Source organism: Phragmites australis, chromosome 2 (genome assembly GCF_958298935.1).
Source record: "Phragmites australis chromosome 2, lpPhrAust1.1, whole genome shotgun sequence".
In the NCBI taxonomy this organism is placed as follows: domain Eukaryota; kingdom Viridiplantae; phylum Streptophyta; class Magnoliopsida; order Poales; family Poaceae; genus Phragmites; species Phragmites australis.
The window spans coordinates 15,555,899-15,574,351 of NC_084922.1; the positions used below are offsets into that span (position 1 = coordinate 15,555,899).

Genomic DNA, 18,453 nt, shown 5'->3' on the forward strand with positions numbered 1-18,453 from the left:
AAACCCAATCTATTTATGATAAGGAAGCTATGGTTATCTTGAAATCTCTTAAAAATAGAAGCATTTTGTTGAAAAATTGAGACATTATTAGAACTCATCAAAAAAGTCTCAAATATATTACTTCACAAAGGCTTATGGATGGTATTCAACATAAATTGCTACTCAAATTGCTAGAATTTGAACTTGGTTCCCGCGCTAATCCGCGCTTACTTTTGTTAATTCACAATGTAATAATCTGGGTGGATTTATAAGCCCTATCTCAATGGAAAGTGCAAGACTTCCAGTAATTCCTAGAATCTTCCTAGTATTTCTTGCGATTTTCCCCCCACTTCCCGATCGCCTCGTGCTGTTGATCGGACCTCACGCCTCCCCTGCTTGCCTCGTTCTCCGCCAAACCCCGGCCGCGAGATGCAGTACCCTAGCGGCCACCACCTCGCGACGCCCACCCCGGCGGCGACGCCGTCCAAGTCCAAGTCTTCGGCGCAGAACCCTAGCGGCCACCACCCCGCTGCGCCCGCCTCGGGGGGAACGCCGTCCAAGGTCAAGTCGTCGGCGCAGGCCGCGTCGGCTGGACAGGCGTCCTCGTTCTCCCACCACCACTCCGGCGGCGGCGCCGACGCGTCAGCCTCAACGCTCAAGCGCAAGCGCGGCATGTTCCAGAAAGACCGTAATGCACCCGTCCTGTTTGGTCAATTCTAGTATTGTTACGGTTTTTCAATTCAGTTCAACTCAGTTATTTTTCCACCTCATTCGTTTGAGTTCTTGTGTTGTGATTTTTGTTGTACTGCCGTTCTTGCAGTGCAGCACATGATGTATGGATTTGGGGACGACCCAAATGTAAGTTCACACTTCAGCAATTATCTCTTTAGCTTCTTTTTTTTTATTAACTTTTTTGGTTAGGCATTCTGTAGAGTAGAATACAATTAGCGTAGTTGAGAGTATGAATTTATGTAGCAATTGATTATAAGAGGCAGTTTGTGAGAATGATGATAATCTGCGCCAACGCATGAATTTTCAATGCTAACGTATGAAATATCTTTCATGTAAAGAAAGAAGAACATGGTAACCATTTGAAAGTTAAAATCTTTTAGCTCTAAGACTCACGTGACATGTGTTCTTGTTGACTTTGCAGCCTCTTCCAGAAACCGTGGCACTTGTGGAGGACATTGTCGTAGAATATGTCACTGACCTGGTAAGCTTGTCTTGCTCGGATGGTATATTTACCGTTATTAGTAAAGTTATGTGCATGAAAGGAAAGATTCGAATGAAGCTTTGTCAAGTCTATGCCCCTTTGAACACCACGTCCTGGTGTTCTAGAAAGAAAGACTAGGGACTACTATCTAATATTTTTGATATTTTTTGGTGATACGCATTATGCCCATTATTCAGCTTCTTTTGCTAATGTAAACATACTTTGTTAGTTCCTCAGTGTGTGGCTGGGTATCGAGTATCGACTAATCTTTGCTGCGCTTAATACTCTATTTTGTGCCACCTATTATATTTTTAATTATAAAATTTGGGATTTTCTGGTGGTTGTGAATTGCTTAAATGGAACTCATAGTAGAGGATTGGCATCAGGCTACTTCGTTGCATGATATTGGACTCCGTTTGGTTAGATTACTATCATGAATTCCTACTTGTTAGTGAATGGAAATATACTTCTGTCTTGTGGGATGATGATTTGGTCATTGGGCTACTGAATTATCTGGATATGTATTATGTTTATTAATGCATGATTTGAAGGTGTGAAAGTTATGGGGCTGTTTGTTGACAGCCGCACACTCCACAGTTTGGTAGGAAAGTTCATTTGTATTGAATCTACTCTAGTGTGTACTACAGTGAATGTGGTGGATATATCAAATATGTATACTGTAGTTGTGTGAGCAATCATCTTTCGTTTGCACATTGAAAACAACAATTTAGATAATTACTGGGTGCAAGTGTTTCTGCATCTTGATAGATGGATAAAATTGCAGACACATTTGGCATATATATGCTTTACTACCGTTTGCAATTTCATCATCGAGTGGCTGCATAATGTGCCTTTCCTCAGGTGCACAAGGCACAAATGTTGCATCGAAGAGGGGGAAGCTCCTGACAGAGGATTTTCTGTACCTAATACGCAAGGTACATTTTCTGAACTCCACATATGATCATCTTGTTTCTTTGCAATGCGGCTCACACCTTCTAATCTTGTTTCCAGGATTTACGGAAACTGCACCGTGCTACTGAACTACTCTCCATGAATGAAGAGCTCAAGCAAGCAAGGAAAGCTTTTGACGTGGATGAAGAGACACTGGCAACAAATAATGCGTGACACGTCTTTGCAGAAGCCTCAGAAACCATCATACAATCAGCATATTGCAGCAACTGGTCGTACAATGCACTGCCGGGCAATAGTCTACGTCAATTTGTAATTGTACTGGTGAAATCTCAGTAACGTAGTTTCCTGACAACTGATGCTTGAATGGCTGTATGCTTTGCTCAGTAAGAGGAAAGGTTGCACGGATACAGATACGTGTACCGGTATCGGATCGATACTGATACGCGGATACATCTTTTTTCCAGAAAACCTGATACGTGGATACGTTTCAATAATATTTTATTAAAAATAAGTAGTTGCCATTTAGGTCATCACCCTTAAGGAGTTACTTCCAGCCGATCTACAACTCTTCCCTTCTTCTTTTATTGACCGAATAATACATAAGAACATATAAGAAACACAATCTCACGATAGCAAATTGGAAACACTACCGGAGACAGCTTCTTTGCCGAGTGCCTCAGGCACTCGGCAAAGGACGATATACACTCGGCAAAGGCTTTGCCGAGTGCTACACTCGGCAAAGGGCGCTCGGTAAACAGTTTGTCGGCAAAGACCTCTTTGCCGAGTGCACTTTATCGGGCACTCGGTAAAGGCTTTGCCGAGTGCTAATCTGACACTCGGCAAAGGTCTCCGCTTTGCCGAGCGCCAGTGAATCAAACACTCGGCAAAGGTGGCGTCTGTGCCGAGTGCCACCGGGAGGACACTCGGCAAACAGGCCATCTTTGCCGAGTGCCTGGACCGTGGCTCTCGGCAAATCTGTGATGTTTGCCGACTGCAATGGCCTTTGCACTCGGCAAAGCATGTTGTCACTTTGCCGAGTGTCATGGCCATTGCACTCGGCAAAGTGACTGAAAACAGCCTTTTTTATTTGTTTTTGACATCCCATCCAAACAAACAGATATATATATATATATAACAAACATCACCAACATCACATATATATCATCAACATCACATATATATCACCAACACCACATATATATCACAAACGTCACATGTCTCACAATATATCACAAATAAGTTCACAAGTAATCCAAGTGCTCCATCATCTACAACCATAATTGCAAATAGAAGTACCATTAACAACCACAAGTATCATCACCAAGATGGTCAATGAAACTGATTTGGTGAAGGATTCGCTGAAGCATGAGGATCGTTCGATGCCGCCGATTGATTCTGCACAAAGGAGAAGAGATTGCATGTGTGAGACAAGATAAATATATACCATACATGAATAAAACTTTCATACTCCACTAGGTTTGACCGTAAGCATGAACATACAAACTAAAACATTTATACTCACAGGAGTAGAATAGTGAGGAGGTGGAGGTGGAGCGAATAGCGAAGGTGGCGGAGCTACACCCGTAGCGGCGCCAATACTTTGCATGTACTGAAGAATCTCCACCATTCTCCGCTGCTCGGCCTCCATCGTCGCCTGCATTTGCTCCCGTATCCTCCTCTCTTGTTCCAGCTGGGCCTACAATATATTCACCCTAATGTTACAATAATGCAAAGGAAAGGTATGAAAAAACCAATGAACGACGAATAAACCAGGAATAACCTCGAGTGCCTCCACCCGGTGGTGTGAAGTGTCCTTCCGAGGTCGTATGGCCGGGCTCGTGCTCGTGCTGCTTGCTCGAATCTGGGAGAGACTGGGAGTAGCGGCCGAGTCGATTGCCGTTTCAATAACCGTTTCATTGTCTACTTCCATTCTGATCGCTTCGGTTAAGTCTATCTCAAACCTCCCTTCTAGTCCCTCTTCTTGAAAGAACTCTCCGTCATATGTGTTTGGGTCTAAGTTGTAATCTTCATCGTTTGGGACAGGCACTTTACCGTGTGGCGATACCCTCTAAGTGCACGAAGGAGTTTCTGTGACTCGTGCATGCTCTTTGGCAGAAGGTGACCCTCCGGAAGCAGGCTGCCAATAACTGTCAACATACCATCGAAGGCGTCTCGACTCAGGCTATACTGGGACTTTAACGCCATTATGCGTCCAATGGCATCCAGTTGAGAAACCTTTGTCTGGCCGTGAAGGGGTTTCTGTGCCGCGGCAAACATGTCGTAGAACGCCTTTGCGGTTGCCTCTGGCTCCTCCTCCGTACGTCCTTCAGCGAACTGTGCCTCGTGATAGTCATTTAACATGTTTGCTACCCCGGCATCAGCATCATAATCCTCGACGCGTGGTCTCACCACCTCCTCTCTCATACGATCGGCTTCACCATGGTAGACCCACCGGGTATAGTCTGCCGTAAATCCATTCTTCCAAAGATGTTCCCCCATGACCTTCTTCGTTTGTCTTTTCCTGTTTGCACATTTGCTGCAGGGACAGCAAATTTTACTCACTCCTTTAGCAGCCACGCCAAATGCCCGTTCCAAGAAAGCATCGGTCTTGTCGATCCATTCATTGGTGACCTGACCCTGACTTGCGCGGCCCGTGTACATCCACTCACGGTCCTCCATCCTCTAACATATATAGCGGCGAGTAATATAAACATCAATTGCATCTACACGACGTTCCTACTATCTAATAGGTGAGGATAGGTCCTAATCCCACGCGAGGATCCGTAGATGAGGTTAGTTTCCATGCTCTACTCCTATTCGAGACAGAATTTCGGCAGCACCTCCCCGCTGTTCTCCAAATACACGTCCTGCTAGGGAGAGTGTGTATCCGGAGAACAACAGGGAGATGATGCCGAAACTCTGTCTCGGATCGGAGCAGACCATGGAAACTAACCCCACCTACGCATCCGCGGGCTGTCCAAAAAATGTGGACAATTCGAAACAGATACGGTTTTAGATATGGAAATATCTGCATATTTCCAACCGTATCTCTTTCGAACGGGAGACGCCTAACTGGGTTACGTGATCTACGACCATGATACGGAAAGAGGGGTTATACCTAGGGTGGCGGTGGAGTCAGGCTAGCGGGGCCGTGGCGGGTCGGTGCAGTGGCGAGGCGACGCGGTGCAGGCAGACCCGCAGCGGCAAGGAAGGCGATCGGGGTTGCCGAGGTACTCCGGCGCCGCTCCGACTGGCTCTTCTCTGCAAAAAAAGAAACATAAAACTGTCAATACAAAATTTTGGCAGCACCTCCCCTGCACGGTGAGGTTTCCAAAACCTGCAAGAAAACCAACGGCACGATGGCCGACATGCACATATATATGAACGGCACGATGGCCGACATGCACAAGATTATATCCAACCACATATATATAACAATGTCACAACCACTCCTACGACTACTTAGACTACCACCACTACTACTACCGCAACTACTAGTAATACTACGACGACGACGACGGTATGACATACCTAGTGGGCGTCGTAGGGCGGCGGTGGTGAAGGGGCCAGGGCGCCGGTGGACAAGACGACGGCTGGGGAAGCGTCGGGGACGTGGCAACGGTGGCCGGGGCGCCTCCTCCTCCTCCTCCTTCTTCTTCCTCCTTCCTCCTTCTTCCTCCTCCTCCTTCTCTTCCTCCTTCTTCCTCCTCTCCTCCTCCTCCTCTCTTTCTCCTCCTGCTCCGGCGGCGCGACGCTGGGGGCGGCGCGGGCGCGGGCGGCGTTGGCCCGGGGGCGGCTGGCGCGGGCGCGGGCGGCGGCGGCGGCGGCGGCGCTGGCGCTGGCGGGTGCGTGTGTGCGTGTGTGCGGTGTGTGTGGACCGGGGGTTAAATCCCCCCTTTGCCGAGTGGGCACTCGGCAAAGGGGGTTTTTTAAAAAAAAAATTAAAAATCTTTGCCGAGTGCCCCCGATCTAGCCCTCGGCAAAGAGGGGTTTTTTTAAAAAAATTTGAAATTCTTTGCCGAGTGCCAGACGTCCTGGCACTCGGCAAAGAGGCTCCTTTCCCGAGTGTCATTTTTTGACACTCGGCAAACCCTAATTTTTTTTTCACTTTTGACCTCCAAACTTTTTCTGCAGTCCTCATACAATACCTGGTACTCCATGTTCCAATGTGGCACATTTCTCGGACTTTTTCTATATTTCTTTAATTTATTTCAATTAATTGAATTTTCTTGGATAATTCAAATTATAACTGCTAGTCATTCGAATAATGAAAAAAAATGAATGGAAAAATGATATTCATGTTATTTAGTATAATGTGAGGCCGTATCCAGGAACAGACCATAAATTTCGAACATCTTGTTCACGAAACATGACCACGAACTTGCGGTCGAGTTGTTTTTAAATTGTATAAAAAGCAAACGAAGTCCGAAAATCATGAAACTTGTCAAGATGTCATGATATCATATGTGGAGGCTGTGATAAAAATTTGAGAAGGTTTTGCGCAAGTTGTCACGTACGATGCTTGCAATCTGTTGCAAACCGAAGAAGTTTACCCAGGTTTCTTCGGAGATTCTTCCATTCATTTTTTTTCATTATTCGAATGACTAGCAGTTATAATTTGAATTATCCAAGAAAATTCAATTAATTGAAATAAATTAAAGAAATATAGAAAAAGTCCGAGAAATGTGCCACATTGGAACATGGAGTACCAGGTATTGTATGAGGACTGCAGAAAAAGTTTGGAGGTCAAAAGTGAAAAAAATTAGGGTTTGCCGAGTGTCAAAAAATGACACTCGGGAAAGGAGCCTCTTTGCCGAGTGCCACGTGTTTGCCGAGTTCTTTCTCTCTGGCACTCGGCAAATAGCCTCCACGAACTTGGAGCAGAAAAGTTTGGAGGTCAAAAGCGAAAAAAAAATTAGGGTTTGCCGAGTGTCAAAAAATGACACTCGGGAAAGGAGCCTCTTTGCCGAGTGCCAGATGTTTGCCGAGTTCTTTCTCTCTGGCACTCGGCAAATAGCCTCCACGAACTTGCTCAAAAGTGAAAAAAAATAGGGTTTGCCGAGTGTCAAAAAATGATACTCGGGAAAAGAGCCTCTTTGCCGAGTGCCAGATGTTTGCCGAGTTCTTTCTCTCTAGCACTCGGCAAATAGCCTCTTTGCCGAGTTCTTTCTCTGTGGCACTCGGCAAATAGGCTCTTTGCCGAGTGCCAGATGTTTGCCGAGTTCTTTCTCGCTGGCACTCGGCAAATAGCCTCTTTGCCGAGTGCCCGATAAAAAGCACGCGGCAAAGTCTGGGACACTCGGCAAAGAAGCCGTCTCCGGTAGTGAAAGTTTAGTAGACAGTAGCTCACACTAAAACATAGAAGTTCAACATAGCAGATAGCAGGTTCTACTTAAGTTCTATTACATAATATAATAGCTAGGATAGTAGCTTGCAAGTTCATCCAACTAGGCTTGTTCAGGATTTGCTTTAGCTTCATTTTCCCAAATATCAGCCTCCGCATCTCCAAAAGACACGGCTTGCAATTCAGGCTCATCAAGGGAAATGTTAGCCACTTCAAAAATTCCTAAACCACTTAGAGATTCAAAAGAATCTCCTCCCACATCCCACATCCTTGATTACCTTTTTTTTAATCATCAGTCCTTCTTGAGAGATGTCTCAAATTTGAGTGCACATAGACCAAATCTTCAGCACGCTCTGGAGTTATGGCATTTCTTTTGACACTGTGAATGAAGCTATATGTACTCCAATTTCTCTCACAGCATGAAGATGAGACTGGTTGGCTAACCAATTTGATGGCCAAATTCATCAATAAAGGAACAGACTGTCCATGATTTGTCCACCAAGTCATGGGAGAAACAAATCATCTATCATGGAGGGAGTCAGGATCATTGAATTCTTCGGAACAACTAGAGAACCTTGCGTATTCTTCTTTCACTTAAGACAATTCTGTTGGTATGCGGAAGTACTTCTTGAAGCATGTCATCCTCATTTTTTATACCTCTTTGTCCTTGTGTGGAGGTACACGGCCAACACCTCCATCTAGCCACTGTTGGCTATAATATCTACAATATAAACATAGGCAAGTGAATTAGCAATCGAGCTATAAACATAAGCAAGACAGCAAGTGTTGATTATTACCTTGGGTTGAGTGAATGAGACGTACAATGAAGTGCATTATTGCCTTTTGTCCACCTATCAACTAATATCTTATGAATAACTAAGTACAAATCTGACTCCTCATTTGGTTGCTTTCCTTCCTATTGATATATCTCTTTCCTCATTTTCTCAATCATAGAATCCCACATCTCATAAATCAAGTGAAGACATGGTTAGTGTCCGCCACACATATCATCTCATAGATAAGAGTAGTAATCTTAAGTATACACTCCACATTCCTCCACCAAACCTCACTCAATACCTTATCATAGACAAGAGCTGCTGTTTGAGCATCATCTTTGTAAATGTCCCATGCCTCACTAATTACTATTTGCTTAAGAGGCATTTTTACCTCCACCATCTGTTTCAACATACACACAACTGATGCAAACCGTGTTTCAGCAATAGCTAGTAGCTTCAAATGGCTAAACTCATTGAACATAGAAAGCCGCATGCCATGGTTCATTATAAAATTCTTGATGATTTGGGCTTCACTTCTAATAACATGTATAAATTCAAGTTGTTTCCAAACAAATTCCTCCTCTTCATTCTTTGGGAGTTTTGGCTCACAAATACTTTTCAAAGCAAGATTGAGAGTATGCACAACACATGGTGTCCAGAATATATTCTCATATTCAGCTTCTATAAGGAGACCCGCACCTTTGCAATTTGCAGCATTGTCTGTGATGATTTGTACCACATTTTGACGATCCACTTCTTCAATAACAGACTTCAGCTTCTCAGCAATGTATTCTTTTGTCTTCACTTGCCCTTCACAATTATCAGCCCTCAAGAACATAGGTGCCTTCTCAGAAACAGCAACAAAGTTGATGAGTGGTTGCCTCTGCGGATCTGACCATCCATCAGCGCAAATTGTCACTCCCTTCTCCTGCCATGTGCTCTTTGAACTCTGCAATAGCATCTCAATGTGACCTCTTTCTTGCTTCATAAGCGAAGTTCTAAGCTTGTTGTACTCAGGCATTTTATAACCCGCCAAGTTGCGGTTACAAGCAAAGGAAATTGCTTGTTGAAAATATGGATTTCTTGCAAAATTGAAAGATAGCCCTATAAATCGATTAAAAAACAGAATTAGCACAACTGCATAAGTAAAGAAAACTTAAAATTACAACTTTATAATGATCAGTGCAATGCAATAAAAATGAATACCTCCAGAATAGAATGATCTAGCAATTAGAGCATCCAAGTGCTTGCGGTCCTCCATTGCTCAAGATTTCTCCAATGCACTTGCAAGTCCCCTCTTGTTCGTGCTGCCACCATATGAAGAACCCGTAGTAGGCAAAGACACAGTTCTCTGTCTTGACCTTTCTACTAATTCTTTGCACCTTTGAACATCTCTCCTCATTTGTCTAAGCAAATCTGTTGACACCTTCGGACAAATACCCACTCCCTTTCCCTTCTTCTGCAGCAAGTGAGCTTCAACTCGAGTGTAGCTACTGAATCCTTCATATGGACAATACTTGCACTTCCATCTAGTATTGCCCCCCCTCCCCGCTCTAGGTCTCTCTAAAATGTGGACATGATCCCACAATGGAGCTCTAATGTCTGTCGATGTTGCAGAAGCATCACCAGCAGCATCACTACTTGAACCTTCGGTCACCATCACGGTGATAACACTGAAACAGACAGCCACTGAGCCACAGCATGTCGGCAACGGCAAGCCGGCAACTACTGCTAAGTGCTAAGCGCCTAAGGCAATCGGGAGGGGGAAAAGGGGAGGGGAAGAAGGAGGAGAACTCACCGGTGGAGCTGAACCTCGCCGTCGCCGGTCACCGTTCGCGACGCTGCTCCCATGTGACTGCCGCCTGGAATCGTGTGCGCTCTTGCGCCTGTGCGCCCGCCGCAGCTGCTCCCGCGCGCCTACGCCCTTGCGCCCACCGCGGCTGCTCCCGCGCGGCTGCACCCGTCCGCCGCAGCTACGCCTGTGAGTGCGCCGGCAGTCACGCCCGTGCGTGGAGGAGGCGGAGTAGCTGCTGAGTGCCTGAGCGTGGAGGAGCCGCCCACTGCCGTGCGTGGAGGAGCCGCCACACCGCGCTGGTCAAGTTCTATGCCGAAGCTGCTCCCGTGCGTCAGCCGGTTAGGTTAGGCCTTCATATGGGCTGAGCCGTATCCGCAACAACACCAATACGTACCGGCCCACATATCCGTATTTTTTGTAATTATTTTCGAGCGGATACTCCATGGATACGTATCGGCCACGTATCCGTATCCGATACAGTATCCGGTGCGGATACAGGACCGGACTGCAGTATTCGTGTTTCCGAGCTTTCAACATATTCTCAATGCGGAAATACAGGCATTTCTATTCGCGTTGAATCAGATAATAGATGAAATTGAGTGCTCTATTTCCGGTCGGAGAAAAATTGCCCGTTCATTTACAGCCAGGAAAAAAAAAAGGAACTACAAGTTCTATGCACTCACTATGTTCCCCACAGCCTACAGCCTACAGCCTACAGATTACAGTGCGAATAATACAGGTCTCCTGATACATCCAATTTTCAGGACTACATCTGCCTGTGAGGAACAATAATTAAAAGGAAAAAAGTAAGTCAATCTTCTGCTCTCCTGTTCCCTTGAAAGATGGTTGGAAAATTTCCTCTAGGGTTGTTCACCTCAAACAGCTAGGCTTAGGCACCCAGCAATTAGCTCAGGAGCCAAAATTTACAGTGTCAAGTGAAAATGCTCTTCAGCTTGGCCTTCTGGTCATCAGTTAGGGTTTTTGGGAAGGTCACTTCGAATTTGATGTACAAATCTCCTCTCTTGTTGCTCTGGTACAGCGGCATGCCCTCACCTTTGAACCTCCTAACCTCATTTGGTTTGGTGACCCCCTACAATAATACGACAACGCAAAGTTAATTACAAATTGACGTAGATTATGTACGCATAATATGTACAGACTAAATAATCTGTTGTACAAAGGTGCTATTTAGTCAGATTATGTACGCATAATATGTACAGACTAAATAGCACTCAAATTTACTGCCTAGTTACCTTGGCCCCGATTTCCAGCAGATGGTTGTCAAGATGCTTGAAGTTCTTCTCAAAACCAATAAGAGCTTCGAGCTGCAATAGAAATGTGAGCTCAGTGGTCTACAAGAGAACTAATAAAAGAGCTTAACATTTAGCACTGTCTTCAGTCTTCATCCAGGAATAAGGACAAATTTTTCTTTTGGTTCTCACAATGCAACCAAATCGTCTTCAATCGAAGGCCCTTTGTGGAAGATCTCTTCAATTTCTGTCTAGGTAGCATTGTTAACGAGAGCATAAGACTGAAGAAGCGAACAGTACCAGTGAGATTGTTACTGTCGTATGTAGGTCATTGCCTTCTCTTCTGAAGCGCTCATGCAGTGCTGCCCGAATCCTAAACTGCTAGGAAGTGAAAATTTATCAATGATAAATGTTGCCAAGCTGATCAATTCCCTCGGATAATTTGCATCAAAAGAACTAGGTAGATAACAACCTTCAAATCACCAGGCACTCTATCAATCTTTTGTTCACCGTCCTCGCAAAACAAAATTTCCTGAAACCGGATAAGACAATCTATTAAAAACACCCATAGATGCTTCGTTCTTTTTATTCTGAAGCAGTTTAGTTCAGTCACTGCAGGTGCTTGTACAAAGGTGCTATTTAGTCTGTACATAATCTGTTGTCGGTTTAGTAATGTGGAAACCAGGGTGTTCAGCCATGTTGTTCCAAAGAGTTGCAGTATGCCAACAACTACAGATAAATCACCGGAAGAAAAATATAATGCAGTTGCTTTGTACCTGTCCATCTTGCATTCCCTTTTCAATGTCAACATTGATGAAATCACCTTCTCGTGCGTACTTCACATTTGGGCATTCCTTACAAACCTGGAATACAAAAATGTATCCTCATGTCATTGCAGAGTTTAGCAAACCATATCTAGTACCTGAATCATATGCCAGCATCTTTTAAAATGGAAATGGAAGATCAGTATTTTTCATCATGAAAAACCATGAAAAGACCAAAGAAAAACAAGAAAATATATCAACACATATTCCATTATATTAATATAAAAAAATTTAGGTGATAAATCATATCAACTGCAGAATAACATTTGACACATTATAAATTACCTGCTCATTCATTTGATAAAACATTCCAGGAGCAATTTCTCGTTGACGGACTTCATTCCTGCAGTTGCATCGCCTCTTGCCAGGAGCTGGTTTCATCACATTTCTCTCTCTCCAAACCTATATGCAACAAGGAAATACCAAGTCAAAGTGAATAATTATCAGCTGCAATAAGTGCAAATCATTTCCATTAAAACCTGAAGGTACTTCAAGAATGCATTAAAGAATATTATCTGGACTCTAATGTTTTTCGTCACGAGTTTCAAGCAGTTGTTACCTTTAAGGAACCACCCATGTACAAGTCCTCTAGTGAAGCATCCAATTCAACAATGACATCATCACCCTTTATAATTTGCTCTTCCTCCTCTTCCATCCCTCCACCACCAAAAAAACTGAAGTTTTATTGAGAAAGGGTACAAAAAGATCGTTGTCAGTGGGAGATAACTGAAATATTTTAGCGCAATAGGAACATGATGAGATATTTTTTTCAACATTGAGTTGCATTCAGCTAAAGCTGAATGACATAATTTTTTTCAATAACAAGGGATATCTGCTCAATGACATGTTAACCAGTGAACCATTCACAATAAATATAATTAATTCTTTGTAATGAATAACTCCCTTAATGTGCATGACGGAATGCACAAATGTACATCTGCATTACAATTTGTTTTTAGCATGCGGAGTTTGTTGATTGTTAGGACAACAACCAGAAAGGACAGGTACAACTAGACATGCACCACCACTGTACCACATCATATGGCTCCGTTCTTTTCTTCACATCACCAAATTCCAACAGCCTAGAACTTGCAACATAGACTTGACAGACAATTTTTTTAATATCTTCAAATCAAATCATGGTAAAGTTTTTTTCTATTCCCTCAGCTAAAGAACGAATCAAAGGCCTCACGTGAATCCACGTCCTAAAGGGATATATCTCATTATATACCAAATCTAAAAATTCACATATAGACAAAATGAGTTGCTGGTCAGGAGCATCAAGATTATGATTCTACAATCCTCAGTTTCAAATATCTAGGGACCCAACCAAAAAAATTCGTTACCTACTTCACTTTTTGTTGACCAACCACACATACTTTAACCTAATCCGATCCATGCATTCTCAACAAATGCCTTAGGAAAAATAAAAATACATTGTTCCACTTCTTCTGCAAACAAGATAGATCTCGTGTAAAGTAATGGAACCCTGCATTTTGATTTAAAAAAGAGAGTGGTATTTGTATAATATGGACTATAGCCTGCAGCAAGTTCGTCGTTCTATGTTGTGAACAATAATATATGCTTCTCATAGAAAAGTCTCGTGCAGTTTCTGTAGTAGGGCGTGAACGCATGATAAGATGATATGAACAAAACAACACACATAAGATAAAAGTTTCTTCTCACTTGCTAAAGACGTGCTCGACGTTCATTGTACGACCACCTCCACCACCATGCCCGCGTTGGAACTGGTTGTTCAACCCATCCTCACCGTACCAGTCATAGACCTTTCTCTTCTCCTGATCCGTTAAGACCTCGTACGCTGCAAGATGACAATAACTTCACAACTCAATTACACCAAATTTTTTTTTTAGCTCGAGCATGAGCACTAAAAAATATTTCCTTTTTGTTCTCCATGGTGCATACCATTGTTGATCTCAGCAAACCGCTTGTTGGCCTCCAGATTGTTGGGATTCTTATCAGGGTGGTATTTCAGCGCGAGCTTGCGGTACGCCCGCTTGATCTGCTCCTCCGTTGCGCCTTTCGACACCTGTAGGATGTCGTAGTAGCTCTTCCTAATCCATTTGGTTACATATGCAAAGAGATTATCAGTATGATCATTACAAATTCATCCGATGCTTAGCTTACAGATAATCCCGAGAAATATTGTTACAAAAGGGATAAAAACTGCTCAAGGATTTGAGCAAACAGTTTTTTCTCGAACACAAGGTTTTGATCTGAGCAATTAGGATTCGAAGAACTAGAAAATACTGGCAGTTAATTAACCGCAATAACTTGTAAGCAAATATACGATCAAATGCAGCAACTCTGAGCATGCCGCAGAGAAAAGAAGCGATTTTGAGCAGTATACGTGATCCGCAGGGAAGGACGATCCGCAGCAAATCGACTCAAGATGAGATTTTTCTTGAATAAACCGATCTTATGCAACAAGCCCGGTGCATATGGACCCCAAGAACACGAGAAAAAAAAAGGACAAATCGGAAACCTAGCCGTGACGGACCCAAGACCGTACCCGCCAAGCGTGGGCACCGAGTAGTGCAGGAGGAGGACGGCGACGAGCAGCGCCGCTCTCCTCGGCGCCGCCATTGACCCCCGCCAGGCGCCTCGCCGCCTTGGCTGGGCTAGAGGTCGCACGGCGAGACGAGAGAGCGTAGTAGATGCAGCGCTTGCTCCAGGCCGACTCGCCACGCGCGTCGGCAATTTCTAGAAAGAATAACGCCTTTGGTGTGCACGTGTGGCGTGACAAAGGCCGGGACAATGGCAGAGAGTCCACGCGGCTCCGGAGGAACTTTTCGGCTTTCGGCGGCGGCTTCGGCCTCCGTCTATAGAACGCCGCCAATTTATCTTTTACAGGCTTTATTATCGTTTTCTTAAATTATTATGCTAGGAGATTTAGCCTTACGCTCCACGACACCCTCTACCAATAGAGCAAGCTTGGTCCATTAATTTCTTTTTATAGCATTTGTTGTTGTTGGTCCATTAATTTCTTTTTATAGCATTTGTTGTTGTTATATAATCGATATATAGATGCTATCTTGTGCAAATACTACTACAGAACAGGACATTACTGTCGGCTCTAAAATCCCCTTCACTGTCGGTTTTGGAGCCGACAGTGGGTAACAGGCAGTGATAGTCGAGGACTATCACTATTGGCTCCGTGGACCAACAGTGAAAGTGATTATCACTGCTGGCTGAAGGATTCGACCGGCAGTGATTTCTTAGGTATCACTGCTGGTTGGTGGTTTCAGCCGGCAGTGTTGTGCCACCCCCTTCTACTCCGGTCCTGTCCTCCCTCTCTGTCCTCCCTTTCTCTTCTCGATCTCTCCATCTCTCTTCCACTCAATACATGCATACAATGAGATATATATAATGTAGATCAATAATAAAGACATCTTTATTAATACATAGTAATTCATGTCACACATATATACATAATAGTTCTCACATATAATATTGTAAATGAGTACATTACGACCACATTTAACAAAAAAAAATTACATCTTACGTAACAAAATAGGCATAAAGGTACTGGCAATTGACACATTGATCTTACAAGTAACATCATCTTACATAGCAAAATAATGATGATTACAAACAGAACTAGAATTATGACATCTTTACACGTGAAATCACACTTCTTCGTATTTTCGAAGTTAGCCAATTTTTGCTCGGTTTGGATAACTTGACTATTGTATACCGCAAAAGCTTCATGTTTGGACTTATATCCTTTGTAACATGCTCATTTGAATCCATTAACTTATATGTGGCATTCCTCCCAACTGAAGAACACTCCATTTTGCCAACTACGATGAACAACATACCATATCATAGCAGTCCTAAATTTCAGAGAATATGCAAAAATGATATACCACAAACCACACAAACACCAAAGAATGTTCTTGCAAAAAACTATTAGGCACAGTGACTCTAGCAAATAGCTTTATTAGAACTTCAGTACTGATTACCTTTTTAGAGAGAAAATATTCTTCTCAAGTCAGCATTTATGTGCCAGTCCTACTAGTTTCTCTCAAGATGAGCTGGACACCCTATCTGAGGTTGACCTAAAGAGTTTTTTTTTTAGGTTGGGCTAAAAGAAAACTCTTAAGGTCAATCTCAGATAGGGCGTCCAGCTCATCTTGAGAGAAGCTACTCTCTGAACTAGTAGGACTGGCATATAAATGTTGACTTGAGAAGAATGCTTCCTCTTCGAACAGGTAATCAGTACCGAAGTCCTAGAAGTAATAAAAAAATACAGCCTCGAGCCGTATCATCATCATCGTCACTATTTTATTATATTTCAAAAGAAGAAAAGCAACAAACAAATACAAAAAAAAAAATCACCAGCATCATATGCAACCACCATCCAACAAAAAAATTATTATTTGATTGGTCTGCATCAGATTATAACGACTACAATCTCAACTAGGATAGTGAAAAGACGTGCAAAGTGCATGTGTAATAACCATTCTAATCGAGCATTGCAGTCATATGTATGGTAAATAGTTCTCCAATTTCATCATTTGCAAAAAACTAAAACAAGTAAGAAAACAGTGCAGTTTTTAATGGCTGAGTTTTGAATGAACTTAAAAAACATGTTAGCTAGTTGATTGAAGTTCTCTTCCTGTCATGTCCTAAGCAACTGCATAACTTGAGATATACAATAATATAAGCAAGTAATCCCATATTTACTTTCTCATTGCTGAACGGATCATATAGCTCTTTTTGACTGAGAACATTGATGCATCCTTTACATTAACAAGCAGGACTTAGTTTGATAGAGCGTTAAAATAAATATGGAGGAAATTAAAAAGTAGACTAAACATTGTAATAGTCTGACACTCAAGTTCACCACTTATGAAGAATAGGGGAGCATTGGAATAGGACACATGCATATGTTTAGTTGAAATTGGACTACTTTTACAAATTATGGTTCTACCTACTTCTTAAATTGCCGCAAAATCTAACTCTGAGTGCAAATAGTTGTCCATTAGGCTAATAGACACAATGAATATCATGAACACATCCATCACCCAACAGGCAAGAAAATACAGTTGACTTCATGATTTCGATGTGCTATTAAAGATGACTTTCATCTTCCTATCTATGGAAAAACATCCATCGAACATGCATAAGTGCACAAAAGCATTTATTCAGGAAATCTGTACAAGCAACGACATGTAGTCTACATCAGTATTAGGTCGTGGGAAACTGATGAACAAGAAGATGAGAGGAAAGGAGAGGAGAAGAGAGGAGAGGAGGAGGATGGCAGGAGATGTCGTCACTAACCTTAGGAGCAAAGAAGGAGAGGACGGTGGGGCTCCAAGATGGGGAGGTCGAGGCTCCAGGACGGGGATGACGGCGTTGGGGCTCTGGGACGGGGAAGGCTGCGTCGGTGAGAGCGCGAGGAAGGGAAAAAAATTTGTAAGTGTCAGAGGGCACGAGGTGTCCAGCAGTATTATAGGGGGGACTTTCACTGCCGGCTGAAGAAGTCCACCGACAGTGTAAGGTGACATTTACTGCCGGCTCAATAGGACAACTGGCAGTGAAAGGGGTTTCACTACCGGCCCAAAGTCCACCGGTAGTAAAAGTGGTTTCATTGCCAGTCAGATATGTGCACCGGCAGCGAAACCCCTTTCACTGCAGGTGCGGGGAGCAAAAAAACATTTGATTTGGCTGCATGTGTGCTGAGACTTGAAACCACGACTTGCTCCAAGTAAAATCGAATAAGCCGCTGTACTACTCGAATGCTTTCGATTGATTTTTTACTATCTATATTTATTAATATTATGTTAACCTAAAATTCTAATACATATTTATTTAAATTACAAGGCAGTGATAGGCCGACATATAATCCGCCGAGGTAGCTCTGTTAGCTCGAAGTATAAGAAGGTGTGGAAGATAAGGACATCACTGCCGGCTTATATAATCTATCGACAGTGATGTACATATATCACTGCCGGCAGTAACGAGGGTGTTGGGTATCACTGCCTGCTCAATCTATCACTCGGCAGTGATGACCCTTATCACTGTCGGTTCATAAGCCATGATAATTGATTCTTTCCGTGTGGCTTATGAACTGGTAGTCATGCTCCATCACTGTCGGTCCATAAGAAACCAGCAGTGATAAACCAATATATAAGTCTAATTCTATAGTAGTGAAAGATCAATTTTTAGGTTAGCTGGCCGCATGCAGAAATTGTTTCTAGGAGGCGCCACATTACTGTACAGGATTTGTTTGTTGATTTTTGGGTCACCAAAGTCACAACTCAGTAATTTCGCTCGGTCTACAACGTACCTTAGCTCTTCAGACACACCAGACTAGGATTCCTTGCGGCATAA

The 18,453-nt window shown here is 43.2% G+C and overlaps 2 protein-coding genes, 1 long non-coding RNA gene and 1 pseudogene across 3 annotated transcripts; 1 reads left to right on the forward strand and 3 right to left on the reverse strand.

Moving 5' to 3' along the window:
* Positions 1-279: 279 nt before the first annotated feature.
* Positions 280-2,559, forward strand: LOC133909899 (transcription initiation factor TFIID subunit 13-like; annotated as a pseudogene).
* A 704-nt stretch (positions 2,560-3,263) lies between these two features.
* LOC133909900 (uncharacterized) lies at positions 3,264-3,998 on the reverse strand. The gene is made up of 3 exons (XR_009908456.1): positions 3,885-3,998; positions 3,627-3,800; positions 3,264-3,499 (listed from the first exon to the last, which is right to left on the reverse strand). It is a non-coding gene; the product is annotated as an uncharacterized LOC133909900 (long non-coding RNA).
* Positions 3,999-8,420: 4,422 nt separating this feature from the next.
* On the reverse strand, positions 8,421-9,485 carry LOC133903236 (uncharacterized). Its single transcript, XM_062344548.1, has 2 exons — positions 9,431-9,485; positions 8,421-9,328 (listed from the first exon to the last, which is right to left on the reverse strand). The coding sequence occupies exons 1-2, from the start codon at positions 9,483-9,485 to the stop codon at positions 8,421-8,423; spliced, it is 963 nt and encodes a 320-aa protein (XP_062200532.1).
* A 1,150-nt stretch (positions 9,486-10,635) lies between these two features.
* Positions 10,636-14,877, reverse strand: LOC133909901 (dnaJ protein ERDJ3B-like). Its single transcript, XM_062352438.1, has 10 exons — positions 14,627-14,877; positions 14,020-14,168; positions 13,780-13,915; positions 12,653-12,767; positions 12,379-12,495; positions 12,046-12,132; positions 11,742-11,801; positions 11,570-11,647; positions 11,273-11,344; positions 10,636-11,109 (listed from the first exon to the last, which is right to left on the reverse strand). The coding sequence occupies exons 1-10, from the start codon at positions 14,698-14,700 to the stop codon at positions 10,951-10,953; spliced, it is 1,047 nt and encodes a 348-aa protein (XP_062208422.1). The 5' UTR covers positions 14,701-14,877; the 3' UTR covers positions 10,636-10,950.
* Positions 14,878-18,453: the final 3,576 nt, after the last annotated feature.

Coding starts and splice junctions, on each gene's coding strand:
- LOC133903236 (XM_062344548.1), bottom strand. CDS start 9,485: ATGGAGGACCGCAAGCACTTGGATGCTCTAATTGCTAGATCATTCTAT. Junction 9,329..9,430: donor TAGATCATTCTATTCTGGAG/GTATTCATTTTT, acceptor ATCGATTTATAG/GGCTATCTTTCAATTTTGCA.
- LOC133909901 (XM_062352438.1), bottom strand. CDS start 14,700: ATGGCGGCGCCGAGGAGAGCGGCGCTGCTCGTCGCCGTCCTCCTCCTG. Junction 13,916..14,019: donor GTTTGCTGAGATCAACAATG/GTATGCACCATG, acceptor GTCATCTTGCAG/CGTACGAGGTCTTAACGGAT. Junction 11,648..11,741: donor GAGTGCCTGGTGATTTGAAG/GTTGTTATCTAC, acceptor ACTTCCTAGCAG/TTTAGGATTCGGGCAGCACT.